General features: G+C 33.6%; 2 protein-coding genes across 2 annotated transcripts in view; both read right to left on the bottom strand.

Moving 5' to 3' along the window:
* Nucleotides 1–12,662, bottom strand: part of LOC131173386 (disease resistance protein RPV1-like) — a 49,465-nt gene extending 36,803 nt beyond the window's left edge. The window contains exons 1-3 of the mRNA XM_058135703.1: nt 12,049–12,662; nt 10,747–11,821; nt 10,327–10,626 (exon numbers count right to left, since the gene is read on the bottom strand). Coding sequence (XP_057991686.1) covers nt 10,327–10,626; nt 10,747–11,821; nt 12,049–12,521 — 1,848 coding nt within the window. The 5' untranslated portion in view covers nt 12,522–12,662. The remainder of the gene's footprint in view (nt 1–10,326; nt 10,627–10,746; nt 11,822–12,048) is intronic.
* Nucleotides 8,276–10,035, bottom strand: LOC131173387 (disease resistance protein TAO1-like). The gene is made up of 2 exons (XM_058135704.1): nt 8,552–10,035; nt 8,276–8,470 (listed from the first exon to the last, which is right to left on the bottom strand). Exon 1 carries the CDS (start codon nt 9,925–9,927, stop codon nt 8,668–8,670), a length of 1,260 nt encoding a protein of 419 aa, XP_057991687.1. The 5' UTR covers nt 9,928–10,035; the 3' UTR covers nt 8,276–8,470; nt 8,552–8,667.
* Nucleotides 12,663–14,937: the final 2,275 nt, after the last annotated feature.

Below are 14,937 nucleotides of genomic sequence, written 5' to 3'. Positions count from 1 at the left end.
CTTCTTCTTCTTTCCTTCTCTGGAAAACCGCTTTTCTACTATACTGAAAAGCGGTTTTCTGGACACATCAGATCGGGTCTCTCGGTTTCGTATCGGCCTCGATCAGTCCCTTCTAGGTCTGCTTCTGATTTCTCATTTTTCTTTGTTTTTAGTCCTCTGTTGCTTCCTATGTAGCGTATTCGTATCAAAGGAAATGAAAAGTTTTAATTTTTTGCTCTCTATGAGTAGTTTGATTCGGTGACTTCTTTTTTAATGTTTCATTTTGCAAATTGATATTCTATTTATGCGGACTTGAAGTCATGAAATTTCATTTTCTCTCGATTTCTCTCCAACCAAGCAGATTTCCCTCCCCCCCTCTTTAAAAACGAAAAATCTTTGAAAGTTGTTTGTTTTCTGTAAGATATATATTGAATTTCCCACTTTTACTCAAAAAGACCTCTATTTTTTTTTTAAAAAAAAGTTGAGAATTTGCATTTGATTTTTCTCTCCAGGGATTTTTTTTTTATAATTTATATACAAAATTCCATTTTCTGTTTGATTTTTATCTCAAAAGAAAAAAAAACTATCAAAAGATAATAATAAAATAGAATTTTATGCTTTCCATTAATTAATTAATTAATAATAAGAGGAATCTGAATCTCTTTTTTTTCCGTTCTGTGTAAGTTGCCAACGTGTGCCTGGTGGACACTGGATAGCGTGCAACCAGCGTTTTTGCTTTTGAACATAAGATTTTTTTTTTAATTTTATTATTAAAAGGAAAACAATAAAATTCAATTTTTATAAGAATAAATATTTTGTTTTATAGACAGTGGTTGAGTTTGGTTGTATTGATATTGCTATTAAAATTATTATTAAAAAAAATTATTTTTTTAAATATATTAATTACAAAATATTAAAAAATAATTAAAAATTAAATTAAATTTATTTTAATTATAAAATAATAAATTAAAATTTTTTAAATTATTTTTTTAATAATATTTAAAATAATATTTTTATTCAAAAAAAATAATTTCACCCATCAAAATACAATGCTAGATCGTAAGACTTTTGGTATAAAAGTACTAGTGCTTTGACTTTAACTAACACTTTTGCTATTTAATTTGTCTCTCTGTTTGCAGGTGTTAACTTGGGCTTTTATCGATCGACGATTGCCGCTGGAACAGAACTTGAGAAACGCATCCTCTCTTATTGGGTTTCTTTTCCCCTTTCCCCCTCCTCCTCTTCTTCCCCTCCTCCTCTTCTTCCCCCTCCTTCCCCACCCCCAACCTCCCCAACTTTTTAAATATAAAGCTATTATGAGTTCTGTTTTTAATTTCATTTATGTTACTTTTTTTTAACTGAAAATGGGAAAAAAAATCTGGGTTGTTCATTTTATATTGAAGATGGGTAATAATTATCGTGGATGATCAAGATTTTGATTTTATGGAAAGTAAATTGTTTGGCTTGTTTGATTTATGCCCTTTTCGCCCCTTTCATTCCTTCCTCTTGCTGCTAAAATTGCGTATTGGCTTTGTCCTGTGGAAAAAAAAAAAAAAGAAAAATTCTGTATTGACTGTTTAATGGTGTAGATATTGTTGGCAACTCCATGATTTGTTGGCTAATTGAATAAGTATTGTATTATTAACTATATAATGCAGCTGAATCTGAAAATCTGTTCCTCCAGGATTGAAGTCGGAGTCCATTAGGAAATTGGCTAGGCGTGATGTGGTATGTCATATTAATCTATGTTGCTTTTGTTTTCTTCCTTGTGGATAATTGCTTGGAAAAATGGCGTTATCCACAAGGTGAAAAGGCCTGGTTTTAATTTACTGTGGATTCCTGTATGTAAAAGAACTAAGAAATTTTGGAATAAGAATTCTGATGTTTATTGCCTCAGAAGTTAAAGATATATATAAAAAATTAAAGCTAACAAATAGGTTTCTAATCAAACTAAACTGCCAAAATTGTATCAGAATCATACAACAAAAGGTAAGAACAGATATGCACACAAAAATTCCTAAACAAATATCCTAAATAAATGCAAAATAAGTGGCAGCTAACAATAGAAAACCCGAACATGTTTGTGAGAAGGTACTTTCCCAAAGAGCATCTCATATGGGGTTTTACCATTTAATAACATAGATGGAGTCATATTAATCAAATACCCGGCTGCAAGTACACATTCTCCCCAAAATTCTATGGGTAAATTTGCTTGAAAATGCAAGGCTCTTGCCACATTAAGAATAATGCGATGTTTTCTTTCCACTCGGCCATTTTGTTGAGGTGTTCCTACACAGGAAGTCTGATGCAACATCCCTTGTTCATCAAAATATTCTTTTAAGCACATAAATTCACTTCCGTTATCACTTCTGACAATTTTCACATTTTTTTCAAATTGGCGTTTAACCATCACAACAAATTTCTTAAGAACACAAGCTACTTCTTATTTTTCATTCAGCAAATATATCCAAATAGCACGAGAGTAATCATCAACAATTGTTAAGAAGTAAATTGCTTCATAAGAAGTTAGGACTCTATAAGGTCCCCACAAATCACAATGTATCAATTCAAAACAACCATCAGCTTTATTGTCACTAGAAAAGAAAATCTCTCTTGTTTGCTTTGCTTTAAAACAAACTTTACAAGTTTTATTAGTTTTCCTAACTATGCTACCAGCTTCTGGAATTAACTCTACCACCTTATAAGAAGGATGACCCATTCTCTTATGCCAAAGCTCAAAAGACCCAATAGCAGTTACCTTGCAAGCATGTACCGATGTCACTCCCTTGGGAAAGTACAGCCCCTCACGTTGCTCACCCGCTCCAATTAGGTTCCTCGAATTTAGGTCCTGTATAGCACAAATTTTGTTAGTGAGTTGAATAACCAAATTTGAATTATTAAGTAGTTGTGATACAGAGATCAGATTGCAATTCAAATTTGGCACATAAAGGACTCGTTGCAATTTCAAGTCTCCTCCAAGCAACACAGTTCCTTTTTTCACCGCCAAGGCCTTTTGTCCATTAGGTAACCCGACTGAGCATGGCACAATGTCACGCAATTCACTCAAAAATGCCAACGTTCCTGTCATATGATGGGAAGCTCCTGTGTCAATAATCCAAGGAAATATCCTCTGCGTACCTGTCAGCCTCTCATTGCCACCATTCTGACAAGAATTCAACATACCCAGTAAAGTAGCCCACTGCTCTTCATTTAATCCACTAAGACCCTTTCGATTTGAATCTGTCACAATTCCACGCCCACCATCAACTCCAGTTGCTTGTGTGGCGTTGGCACGAGCAACTCCTCCCTTGCTACGTCCTGCTCTATTGCCACGCTTTTGACCACCTCCTCGTCCAGCAAAAGTTCCACGTGGTCTATTGCCCCACCATTTTGGATAATCTATCAACTGGAAACAACTTTCAGCATCATGTCCCTCTCGGTTGTAATTAGAACAAATTGAGGATTTGTCTTTATCCCTCCTGAATTTCGACTACCTGCTCGAATTGCAAAACTCATAGGATTGCCTCTTTCTTCCTTGATTCGTGTCATAGTTCGCACCCGCTCTTGCTGAACAACCATAGCATAGGCACGATTCAAATTGGGCAAGGGTTCAGTGCTCAAAATATTAGAGCGCACTGTTCCGTATCCTTCTTCATCCAAGCCCATCAAAAACTGATGAACTCTCTCTTCTTCACTATTTCTTTCCAATTTAATGGCAAGATTGCATCTGCAACCTGCACAGATACACACTGGTATCTGATCATAGTTGTTTATTTCATCCCATAACGTTTTGAGTCTTTCGAAATAGGACACGATTGGTTGACCTTCCTACCTATAATTCGCCAGATCCGATCTCAGTTGCTGCATTCGTGGACCATTCCTAATCGAGAACCTCTGTTTAATATCCTCCCACAGATCCTTTACGTTCTCCATGTGAGAGATGGTCGAGCGAAGCGTCAGTTCAATGGTGTTAAACACCCAAGAAACCAGCATAGAGTTAACCGTCCACCAATCTTCGAGTTCCAGTGAGTCATCTGCTGGTTGCTTGACAGATCTATCAATAAAACCATATTTCTTTTTGGCCCGCAATGCAGTCCGCATAGCTCGCGCCCATTCTTCGTAATTCTCGCCCTTCAACTGAACTTGGGTAATCAAGTTACCTGGGTTGTCATTCGAATTCAGTGTGTAAGAACTAGAAGTTTTCTTCCCTGATCCAGAACTCTCATTTTTCTTTTCATCAGCTATGGCTCTGATAACATGTAAAAGAACTAAGAAATTTTGGAATAAGAATTCTGATGTTTATTGCCTCAGAAATTAAAGATATATATAAAAAATTACAGCTAACAAATAGGTTTTTAATCAAGCTAAATTACCAAAATTGTATCAGAATCATACAACAAAAGGTAAGAACAGATATGCACACAAAAATTTCTAAACAAATGCCCTAAATAAATGCAAAATAAGTGGCAGCTAACAACTGCCTTTCCTATACTATCTTTCTTGTAGTTGTGCCAACTTTCACTTTGCGGTTTGGTGTATGGTATGCATTAGATTACTGAGAATTATAAAACACTAAAAGGTCAAGGAAATATGTTTTTGGTCATTATAACATAAGTTCAAGAATATGATCTATTTGTGTGAGTACCATGAGATCCATTCTTCTTGTTTAAAAGGATTGCTAGTGTTTTATTTAAATTTTTTGGATCTTAGATTTTTGTGGCTCTGTATGTGTATCTCTAGGCATCCACATTGCACAAATTTATTCTGTGCATGGTAGATGGTTATTTTAACAACAAACTTAATGCTTAGTAGAACAAGATTAGATGGTTATTTTAACAACAAACTTGCTTAATGCTTAGTAGAACAAGATTATCTTTTTATTATCTTATTTTCCTTTGTATGTCTTTGTTTTCAGGCTTCTGGAAAAGATGGATTACCATGTGGCTCAACATCATTCAGTTGCTTTTCACGGGATGCTACTTCTAATACCAAAGGTGAAGTAGATGGTAATTCTAGTATCAAAGGGGAGACTGACCAAGAGTCTGTTGGAGACCTCGGTATTTACAATCCACCGACTAGTAGTTACAATTATTACTACCCAGGTGGGATATTGAGACGCTTATATATTCTTCTTATATATAATCTTTTGGAGTTGTGATAAAGTCAATTAAATGGAATGCCATAATCTTGGTTAAAAGTACTCATATAATAGGTTTTCAGTAAAGTTGAGACTTGAGATGTCTGGTAATATACTCCTCAATGTATTGCATAGGATGATGTTAATCGGCCTTGTGATTAAGTACTCATATTTCTTAGTTGACTTCCATATAGTCAGAATCATTTTTTAGGATAATGGTGCAATCATGTGAAAAATGAAAAGATAATAATTTAGCACGTCTTCAAGCATGATAATTTTGAAAATATTAAGTTACTTTACTTTGCTTCAATTAAAGATTTTTTTTTTCAGTTTGATTTGCAGCTCCGAAGTTTAATATTTGAGAATTAGATTAATTTATGGTATATTATTTCTTAAACTTACTCTTTGCTGCAGAGTATAATGGATCCTTCACACAATTGGATGATCATGGTTATTTTCAAGCAGATGGATCTCATATGGTATGTTCTTCTGACGTATACTTTCATTTCTATTTGCAAAAATTAGGCAAAACTATGTCTCGTTCTGCTTGGCTCATAAGGGTAGTTTTGTATAATTGTGTCTTGTTGATAATTGATACTAGTGTATCGGTTGATCACATCAGGGATGCAATCAGACAATGGATCACTAGTCTATTTTTTACCTGGCTATAATCCATATGCTTCTGGGGCAGTGGTTGGGGTAGATGGGCAAAGTGTTGGTCAACAAGCATATTTTTCTTCACCTGGATACCTTCCACATTCTGTTTTCTATGGATCAAAAGCCATGCCTTGCTATTCATGGGATTCAGCATATTTTAGTGATGTCTCAAATGGCAATATTGGTTCTCAAAATGGAAAATATGGATCAGCTTCTACTTTTGCCAAGTCCAGTGGTTTTAACTCTATGAAGTCTAATGACAATACTGCTGGCAAATCCTCTAAGTCTACAAATACACAAGCAATCAGACCTTTAAACAAGGTATGAAATATTCTTACTTTTTATGTCTATATCTTTAAACTTTCCCAAAAAGAATTGATTTTGAAGTTTGTTGTGCTTGTTGGTCATCACTAGTCTTCAGTTTTGAGTGTTTTTGCTGATTTAACTTTTTTTGTTACAGGTGTCTGCATTGGGTTCTGATTTCTCAGCAGGTCTCTCTAAAGGATACCATCCTGTAGGAAATTTGCCTCCTTTTTCTATCCAAAAACATGGTCTATTCCCGCCTAATTGTCTTATGAACTATAGACAGAACGGAAGGATATGGAATGGAAATGATAGAAATAAATCTGGAGACAGATTCTATAAAAACAGTGATTTTGAAACCTCAAATGAACTAACTTCTGGTCCTAGGGGCTCTAACAAATTTCCTTCTCTGGAGACTGCTGTCAAGGAAGACTTGGGAATCACTGTACAAAGAGATCAGTATAACAAACCAGATTTTGAAACTAAGTACGCAGATGCTAAGTTGTATGTTATCAAATCTTACAATGAAGATGACATTCATAAGAGCATTAAATATGATGTATGGGCAAGCACTCCAAATGGCAATAAGAAGTTAGATGCAGCATTCCGTGAAGCAGAACAGAGATCTTGAAAACAATGGTAGGCGGCCTGTTACTTATAGCAGAGACACTCAAGAGGTATCTCCTTTGCTTTAGAACTCAATTGTCTTCTGATGTTTCTGTTGTGAAAGCCAGTCTGCTCTACATTTACATCTTCTAATTTGTTATATTATATTTTAAGAAATATGGCTAGAACTAAATACATATTGATTGTCGAAAATTGTGTTTACTTCATGGTAGTACTGCTTTACAATGAATATTTGTTATACCTGACCTTGTCATGTTGGGAATGGAGCAGAAATATTTTTAAGTTCTTGTTAACCTCAAAAAAAAAAAAAAAAAAAACTACTCTCTATTTTTGAAGTTCGTGGTTTTGAGAAAAGACCTGTTCTCTTACACAACAGCTTCTATTTGTGGAAGTCTTCTGCAATATGCTGTGCATATGGTTCCCCTGCATTAAAAACTCAACTTAGCCGAGTATGTTGCCATTTTTCTGTTATTTTCAGTGGTTGTACTATACAATTTAGGCTTGATATTTCAATATATCTGGCAAAAGATGCTGCTAGAATAGAAACTTGTGCATGGTGGCCTCTGTTCTTGTTGAATATATTAAAGGTTGGATTGACACGATTTGTTATAATAATTTGCAGATTGGACTTTAGCAAGGTTTGGAAATGCTGAATATATTTAAGAGTTATTCAGCTAAGACCTCATAATGTTAGATGACTTCAATTTCTATGAAAATCGAGAGAAATCTCTACACACTAAAAAGAACAATAAGCCTGCAACTTTGCAAATGGAGATACACGAAAATGGTGAGTTTCTGCAAGTTCACTCTCGAAAACTAGCCTTATAGTTTTGTCAACAATTCAGGTTTGACCATTGCATCTTCTGAGAAGATGCATTTATTCCCTAAAATTTGCTATTGTTAAAATCATGATCTTATTGTTATCAGTTTGGACTAGCAGCTGAATTCTATGAATTTTGCTGTGCAATGTTAGGGATCTTGCCTAGATACAACAACAACTAAACCTTAAGTCTTGCCTAGATACTTAACTAAAATTGAATGACTGCTGTGAATTGTATTAGTGCTCCATTTTAAATTTGCCGACTGGTATGGAAGTTAGCTGAATTCTGCTTAATGTTTGTTCATTTTTAGTTGGTAATTTTGCAACTCTATTTTTATCGTGTAGAAGCATATAAAAGCAGGAGATAGGAAATGTGATGATGATTTGACGATCAAGAAAACTACTAATCCCATGACTCTTATCAATCTAATGAAGAATCTCTCTCTCCACGGCTACAATCCAAAGAGTAATTATGTAAAGAAGCCAATAGAAAATTCAATTCCTATTGTTCCTGTGCCATAGGCATTTTAGAGGTTTTTTAGTTATTTACAATGTTTATTCTACTCTAATGTGATGTTGTTGTTCCTCGTCCTTATTTTATCATTTCTTTAGCTTTCCATTATAAGCCTGTTATAATTATAAAGGCTATTTGTTCTTCAGGTTAGAGAGTTGTAGTTTATTTGCAATGTGTGTCTTAGTTGATTTGGAAGTGAAGTGGGGTTCAGTTTCAGTCAATCGTTAGATTTGGAAGCTAATGTTGTAATGTGGATGACAGAATAGATTATATGTTCACATAACAACATATTATATTGTAATATTGTTCACATTACATATAACGAAGATACTATTTATCATTTCACCTGTTGTTTTTCCCCTGATTTGAGCTTAATTATTCTCCTGTATAGTCTTCCCTCTCTCAAATGACAATAGAGCGGCAGATGATAGAGCTGCAAAAGATTGCAGTTATTTGTAAGAGTAAAGCAATTAAGAATGCTAAAAAGTAACGGCAAACTAGAAATGAGTTATACCTGTTGTGAAAGTGAGTGGGGTTTGGTTAAGAGGAAGCAGGAAGAGATAGAGAGAGATTTCGATTGAGTGAAGATGAAGAAAAAGCTTCCTCCTCATTATTTATTCTTCTTCTCTTCTATTTGTCTTCCAATATTTGAAGAAGTGATTGGCATTCCTCGTCATCTTGATGCTTTTCATTTCTGCTTCTCCTTTTATCTCTACGATATATAGGATGGACCCCACACTCCATAATTTCCGGCCAGAGATGGTTATCGATGAAGCAAAATGAGGCCTTAACGAAAAACTCTTCATCAAAACGTGTCCTCAATCCATTGAATGAAAGCAACATGTGTGATGAGTCCGAACTATACGGACCTGCATTCCAATTCGCAACGACCTTATCGCTATATAAGTTGAACGCATTACGTTCCCGCCTATTTCCAGATTCCCATATGAAATCCACTTCAAATCGAGGAAAATGAATAAAACGGCTGGGACGAAGAACAACGCAGAAAGAGAAGGCAATTAAGTGACGAAGGTCAAGTTTGAAGGAAAGCGAGGATCCTTTATTCTTATACCTCATCCTTTCTGGCACTTCACCTCCTGCCATCAATAATGTAACTTTCTGACCCAACAGGTGCGCTTCAAAAACATCCTCCATTACTTTCTTATTCAATTTGACGCAACTACTAAAATTAAGAAATTTGCAATCTTCAGATTCACTTTTATGTGCTTCTTCATTTTCATGTTCACTTCTATCTGCTTCTTCATTTTCATCATCATGTTCTAAGAAATTGAAAGAAATTGATGCAGATTCCAGAGAGCGGCAATCATTTGCACGTAATAATTCTAAGCATGATGGAAGCCCTGGTAAACTTTTAAGTCTCTCGCAACTTCTTAAATTAAGCCGTTTCAACTTCGAAAGTTGTTTGATGCTTTCAGGAAGACTTGCTAAATTTGAGCAATTCGGGAGAAATAACTTTTCAAGACATTTCAACTCGCCTATGCTGCTTGGAATAGTCACGAGTCTTGAACATTCAGCTAGATGAAGTTCTTCAAGACGTTTCAAATTGCCAATGCTGCTTGGAAGACTCTCGAGTGCTGTACACTGATCCAAGGACAATATGACAAGTTGAGACAGATGCTTAATTGATGAGGGCAGTTGTTCTATTCCAGTTCCGTCTAATTTTAGAATCCTTATATTACACGGAATCTCTGGACAATCTTTGATTTTGCAGCAATCACTTAGATGAAGTTCAGTAAGCTTGCTCAGATTTTGAAGAGAGGGAGTTTCAACCAAGCTCTTACATCCTTCCAAATATAAAAACTCGAGATTTGGGGCAATACTAGACAGGTTCGGAATCCTGATCAGGTCATCAGAGTAGTTGAGGTCCATTAATTTCAAATTTCCAAGAGGCTGTAATTAAATAGAAAAATATCAATAAATTAGAAGATACAAATTAACTTCTATAAAATGTATCTAAAATTTATAAACTGTACCTTATCTCCTCCATTCCACAGTTGTATGAGTTTGCTCCTACACATACGAAGTTCTACAAGATTACTTAGATTTTGAAGAGAGGGCATTTCAACCAAACTCTCACAACCATTTAAATATAAAAACTCGAGATTTGGGGCAATACCTGACAAGTCCGGAATCCTGATCAGGTTACAAGAGTAGCTAAGGTCCATCAATTTCAAACTTCCAAGAGGCTGTAATTAAATAGAAAAATATCAATAAATTAGAAGATACAAATTAACTTTATAAAATATAGCTAAAATATATAAATTGTACCTTATCTCCTCCATTCCACAGTTGTATGAGATTGTTAAAACGCATTTGAAGTTCTACAAGATTCTTTGGCCAAAAATTTAACGGCAAAGATTCCAGAGGATAATGATCCCAGTAAAGACATCTTAGTGCTTGTGCACAAAATTCAAAGTTTTTAGGAAGGAACACTTTGTTCCACATTGTACATACTTCGATGAGTCTAAGATTGCACATCTTCGCAAAGGCCGTGGCACTTAGCTTCAAAAGCTTCAAAATACCTCTCCCAACCGGACGAAACGATATGGCCTCAACATTTTCGGTTCCCTAGTAAAATAACAGCAAAAAGGATTATTGATTAATACTTAATTCGTCACGAGATCTACAATTCTTACAAAATTCAAATATGATAATGATCAAAGCTTCAGTGATTAATTTGGTCCTCACCGTTTCTGTTATCAATACATGATTAATATCTTCATAATTCCACAACCTGCTGTGCCTTCCAAGCTGTTTGCATTCCTCATTAACAATATCCTTGCCCATTTGCTCTAACAAGTCATGCATATCTACCGCACCGTTTGAAATAGTTATAAGAGATTTCTCAATTAGACGAGGTATTCCACTTTCTGGATAGAAACCACATGCTTTTAATATTCTCTGAACGCCATCTTTATTTTTCCCTTTGAAGAAACATGCAATATCAAGAAATATTTCCTGTTCACTCTTTTCTAGCCCATCATAACTTGTTTTCAAAACATCTTGAATTTTCTTAAGAGATTTGCCTTCCAATTTTTCCAATTCACTTTCCCATTCTTTTATCGTCCTGCGAAATAAATGAGATCCCAAAACTTTAAGAGCTAGTGGATTGCCTCTAGCATAGATTGTCACCTTCTTTGATAGCTCCAAATATTTTTCCTTAGGAAGATTTTGGTTGAAGGCATGCAAGCTAAAGAGTTCCATACTTTGAGAATCAATTAACTTCTCAACCTCATATACGCCTTTCTCTGAAAAATCAGAATTAAGTACGTGTGAATCTCTACTAGTTATGATGATTCTACTTCCCTCACCATACAAATCACACTCTCCTGCTAAATCTTTTAAATGGTTTCGATCCTCTACATCATCAAAAACAATCAATACCTTCTTACTCTTAAGCCTTCTCCTAGTAGAATCATTCAAACTGTCTACATGTTTGTCCCTTAATAATTGTTGAATGATTTTGACTCGCACTGAATTTGATGATTGCTTTGTCATTGTTTCCCTAACATTTTCAACGAAACAATGACCATCAAATTTATTCTTGTTTCGATGAAATACTTCTTGTGCAATAGTTGTTTTACCAATGCCTCCCATCCCCCAAATTCCTACAATCTGCTTCTCATTTAACAACCGTTCCACTTCTTCCACACGCAGTTTAATTCCAATCAAGTTGAGATCATAAGAATCATCACCTTTAGACATATCACTAAATTTGTTCAAAACATCATTGACAATTCCCTCAACTAATTTGGCCTCATATCTAGTCACATGTGAACAACAAACACTAGTAAGTAATGGTAGACTTACACTTCTAAGTAAACAGTAATATATAATTACTATGTTTTCCGTATAAGTGCTGTCTATGTTTGAATTGGTGCTTTGTGTTAAGATTAATGTACTCAGTTAAAAATTTCTAAATTTTGATTCCCTTCCCTTAAATTGAAAACTAGAAAAACTACAGTAAAGAATAATTAAAAAGTAATATACTTGATTTCCTGTAAATCCCATCCTGCAAAGTTGCTTACTTCCATCAAAGCACGCTTCCAGCTGTCCACCTTCTGTGAATTGCCTTTTTCTCCATGCATAGCAAGTGCCTTCCCGAAATTCCCTGTCAGGTCTTGAACCTCAGTGGGATCTACTTTGTAAAAAACTGGTAGGACTATTTGTCCTGATTCTTCCCTGCATTTAAGTATCTCAACAAGCTCATCCAAGCACCATGCAGAATCTGCATAATTTTCAGAGAAAATGACTATTGAGACACTGGATTCTTGGATTATTTTCAAGAGAGCTGGTGAGATCTCTTCTCCTTTACGAAGTTCTTCATCCAAGAAGGCATTGATTTGCTTTCCCTGCAAAGCTTCAAAGAGATGGGAGAGAATACCATAACGGGTATCTTTGCCTCTAAAACTAATAAAAACATCGTACTTGCAGGGAGGGGCTGATGAAGATGTAGAAGCCATGATAACTGAGTTTGAAGAAGGTAGAGAAAGCAAAATACTAGAGATGAATATTTGGGTAATCTAGTCTGATACAAGAAATTTGTGAACAAATGAAGAAGTAAAGGAAGAACTAAAAAAGAAAGAAGATGAAGATGACCAAAAACACCATAATATTATTCTAGGAAGGAACATATTACTAATGGACAAAAAGGAATGACTAGCATTTAGTCAACAAAGTATATGATAATTATGTAGAATCATTTCGTCAACATCAGAATCGCCTTCCAGGAAGGATCGTATAGCTTTATTTAGTCCACACAAAGTAAATGCAAAACAGTAGACTAGAGTGGGTCTAATAATTCGTTGGGATTGAATTCCAAACTTACTCTTAGCGTGTGGGGTTTAGTAATAGGAACTTTAACAAAAGCTTTTTCCCTTTGCTTTCCACTCTTCCAATCCACTGTGCTCTCGATAAAGCAAAAAATCGAATAAGAAATCATTTCGTCCAAACTATTTTTCCTTTTCAATGTTCTTTCTAATCTTTTGTTCTGTATGGCCAGCATTAATCAGAAATTTCAATTTCATACTTAATGGCGAAGGCAGCTGCTGCGGCTCTTATTGTGTGGGGTTTAACCATGGGAATTAATTAATCAACAAAAGCTTTTCCCTTTATTTTCTACTCTTTCCTCTTGTAAAACTGAATGCAATTTCTTCCACTGTGCTCGTTCCAGCTTCTTTCATCTTTGCTACGCGTGCAAATAGTACCAATCCTGCCCACCCCTCCATGTTTTCTTACTCGCAAGCTTCACCATAAGATTAATTATATCATTAAAAATTATAAGTGGAAGGCAACTAAAAAGCTCGTCGGGCCTCTGCATAGAAACTATCAAAAGCTTTGCCCTTTATTTTCTTTTCTTCCTTGTAGAAAAATTTGGGGCCTGTTTTGTTGTTAGTGAAAGGAAAGGGAGAAGAAAATGGTTGCGGAAGATAAAAGGCAATTACCTTATTTTGTTGGAACGAAAATGCTTAAAGAGTATTTTGTGTTATTTTGTTTTCATTTAAATTAGGTAGAAAAGAGAGGAAAATAAGATTAATTTTTTTTTTAATTTTTTTTCCTTTAATAATTATTTTTATTATAATTTATTTATTTATTTAATATGAGTATAATAATAAAAATAAAATAATTTTCTTTCTTTATTTATTTTTTAAATAAGGAAAATAAACATACCACTTTTTTTCATTTCATTTTCCTATGAAAAAAATTTATAGTAATTTTAAAAGAAATTTATGAAGGGACAAAATTTACTTTTTCTGATTTTTCTAAGTTTCAACAATCCATTTCTTTTATTTTAAGATACGGAAATAAAAAATCCACCCAAAAGAAAATAAAGAAATAATTTTTTTTATTTATATATAAATTTATTTAATAATTAAATAATAAAAATAAAAACAAAAATGAATGTCTAAATTATTTAGATACGCATGTTTTATATTACGCCCCAATTGTACCCTGATTTTATACTAAAAAAGTTTTATATCTTGATGTTAAAAATTAAATTTTAATTTCTTACCCAATAATAATAATAATAATAATAATAATCATAAATTCACACTTTACCCGAGTCTTCATGAATAATTTGATTTTAAAATTATAATTAGAATTAAAATAATAATAAAATTTTATTTTGAATATATTTTTTTAATATCAATGTATTCTATAAGAATTAAACTTCAATAGTAAAATTGCACAGCTTTTAGAATATAAAATATTAAATTTTTTTTTCCCTAGAATGCCATGCATATAAATGCTTAAAATACAAAGAATTACATGTCGAATTGCAGGGAAAGGTTGATGAAGGAACATATTATTTACTAATGAACAATTAAAGGAACGGCTAGTATTTTGTCAGCAAAGTAAATCCACAAAGCTGCAAACAAAGTCCTCATAAATTTGAATTCCAAACTTAATGTGGAAGGCAACATTTAAGGGGTAATTTTTATAGTTGTATTTGAATTTTGCCCCATATTTTATTTTTGTTTTTTAATTTTAAATTTTTTATTAAAAAATTCTTAAATTTTAATTTTGTTTAAGAAAATTCCTCTAATATGTAATAGTGAATTTTTAAATTAAAAATTTACTCTAGACTATAGTATGATATCTATAAATATAGTTTCAGTATAGTAAATTTTTAAATTAAAAATGTACTCTAAACTATAGTATATGATATCTATAAATATAGTTTCAGTACTTTTCATTGATGGATAAATTCTCTTATTTTAAAGAAAATAAATCATTATGATGGTATTGATATTTTTATAATAAAGTCCAAGTAATTTTTGAAATGGCTGATTTTTTTTTTTTTGGTTGAATGTGAAAGGATAAGGAGTAAAAAGGTAATTTCATTTTAAAAACCTACTATCTTAGATTTATATAGCA

The sequence above is a fragment of the Hevea brasiliensis genome, chromosome 14 (genome assembly GCF_030052815.1).
Source record: "Hevea brasiliensis isolate MT/VB/25A 57/8 chromosome 14, ASM3005281v1, whole genome shotgun sequence".
NCBI lineage: Eukaryota > Viridiplantae > Streptophyta > Magnoliopsida > Malpighiales > Euphorbiaceae > Hevea > Hevea brasiliensis.
The sequence above is the reverse complement of the archived record's forward strand: the minus strand, read 5'-3'. Positions and strand labels throughout refer to the sequence as shown.

What these genes read in the sequence shown, in the direction of transcription:
- LOC131173387 (XM_058135704.1), bottom strand. Translation starts at nt 9,927, where the DNA reads ATGGACCTCAACTACTCTGATGACCTGATCAGGATTCCGAACCTGTCT.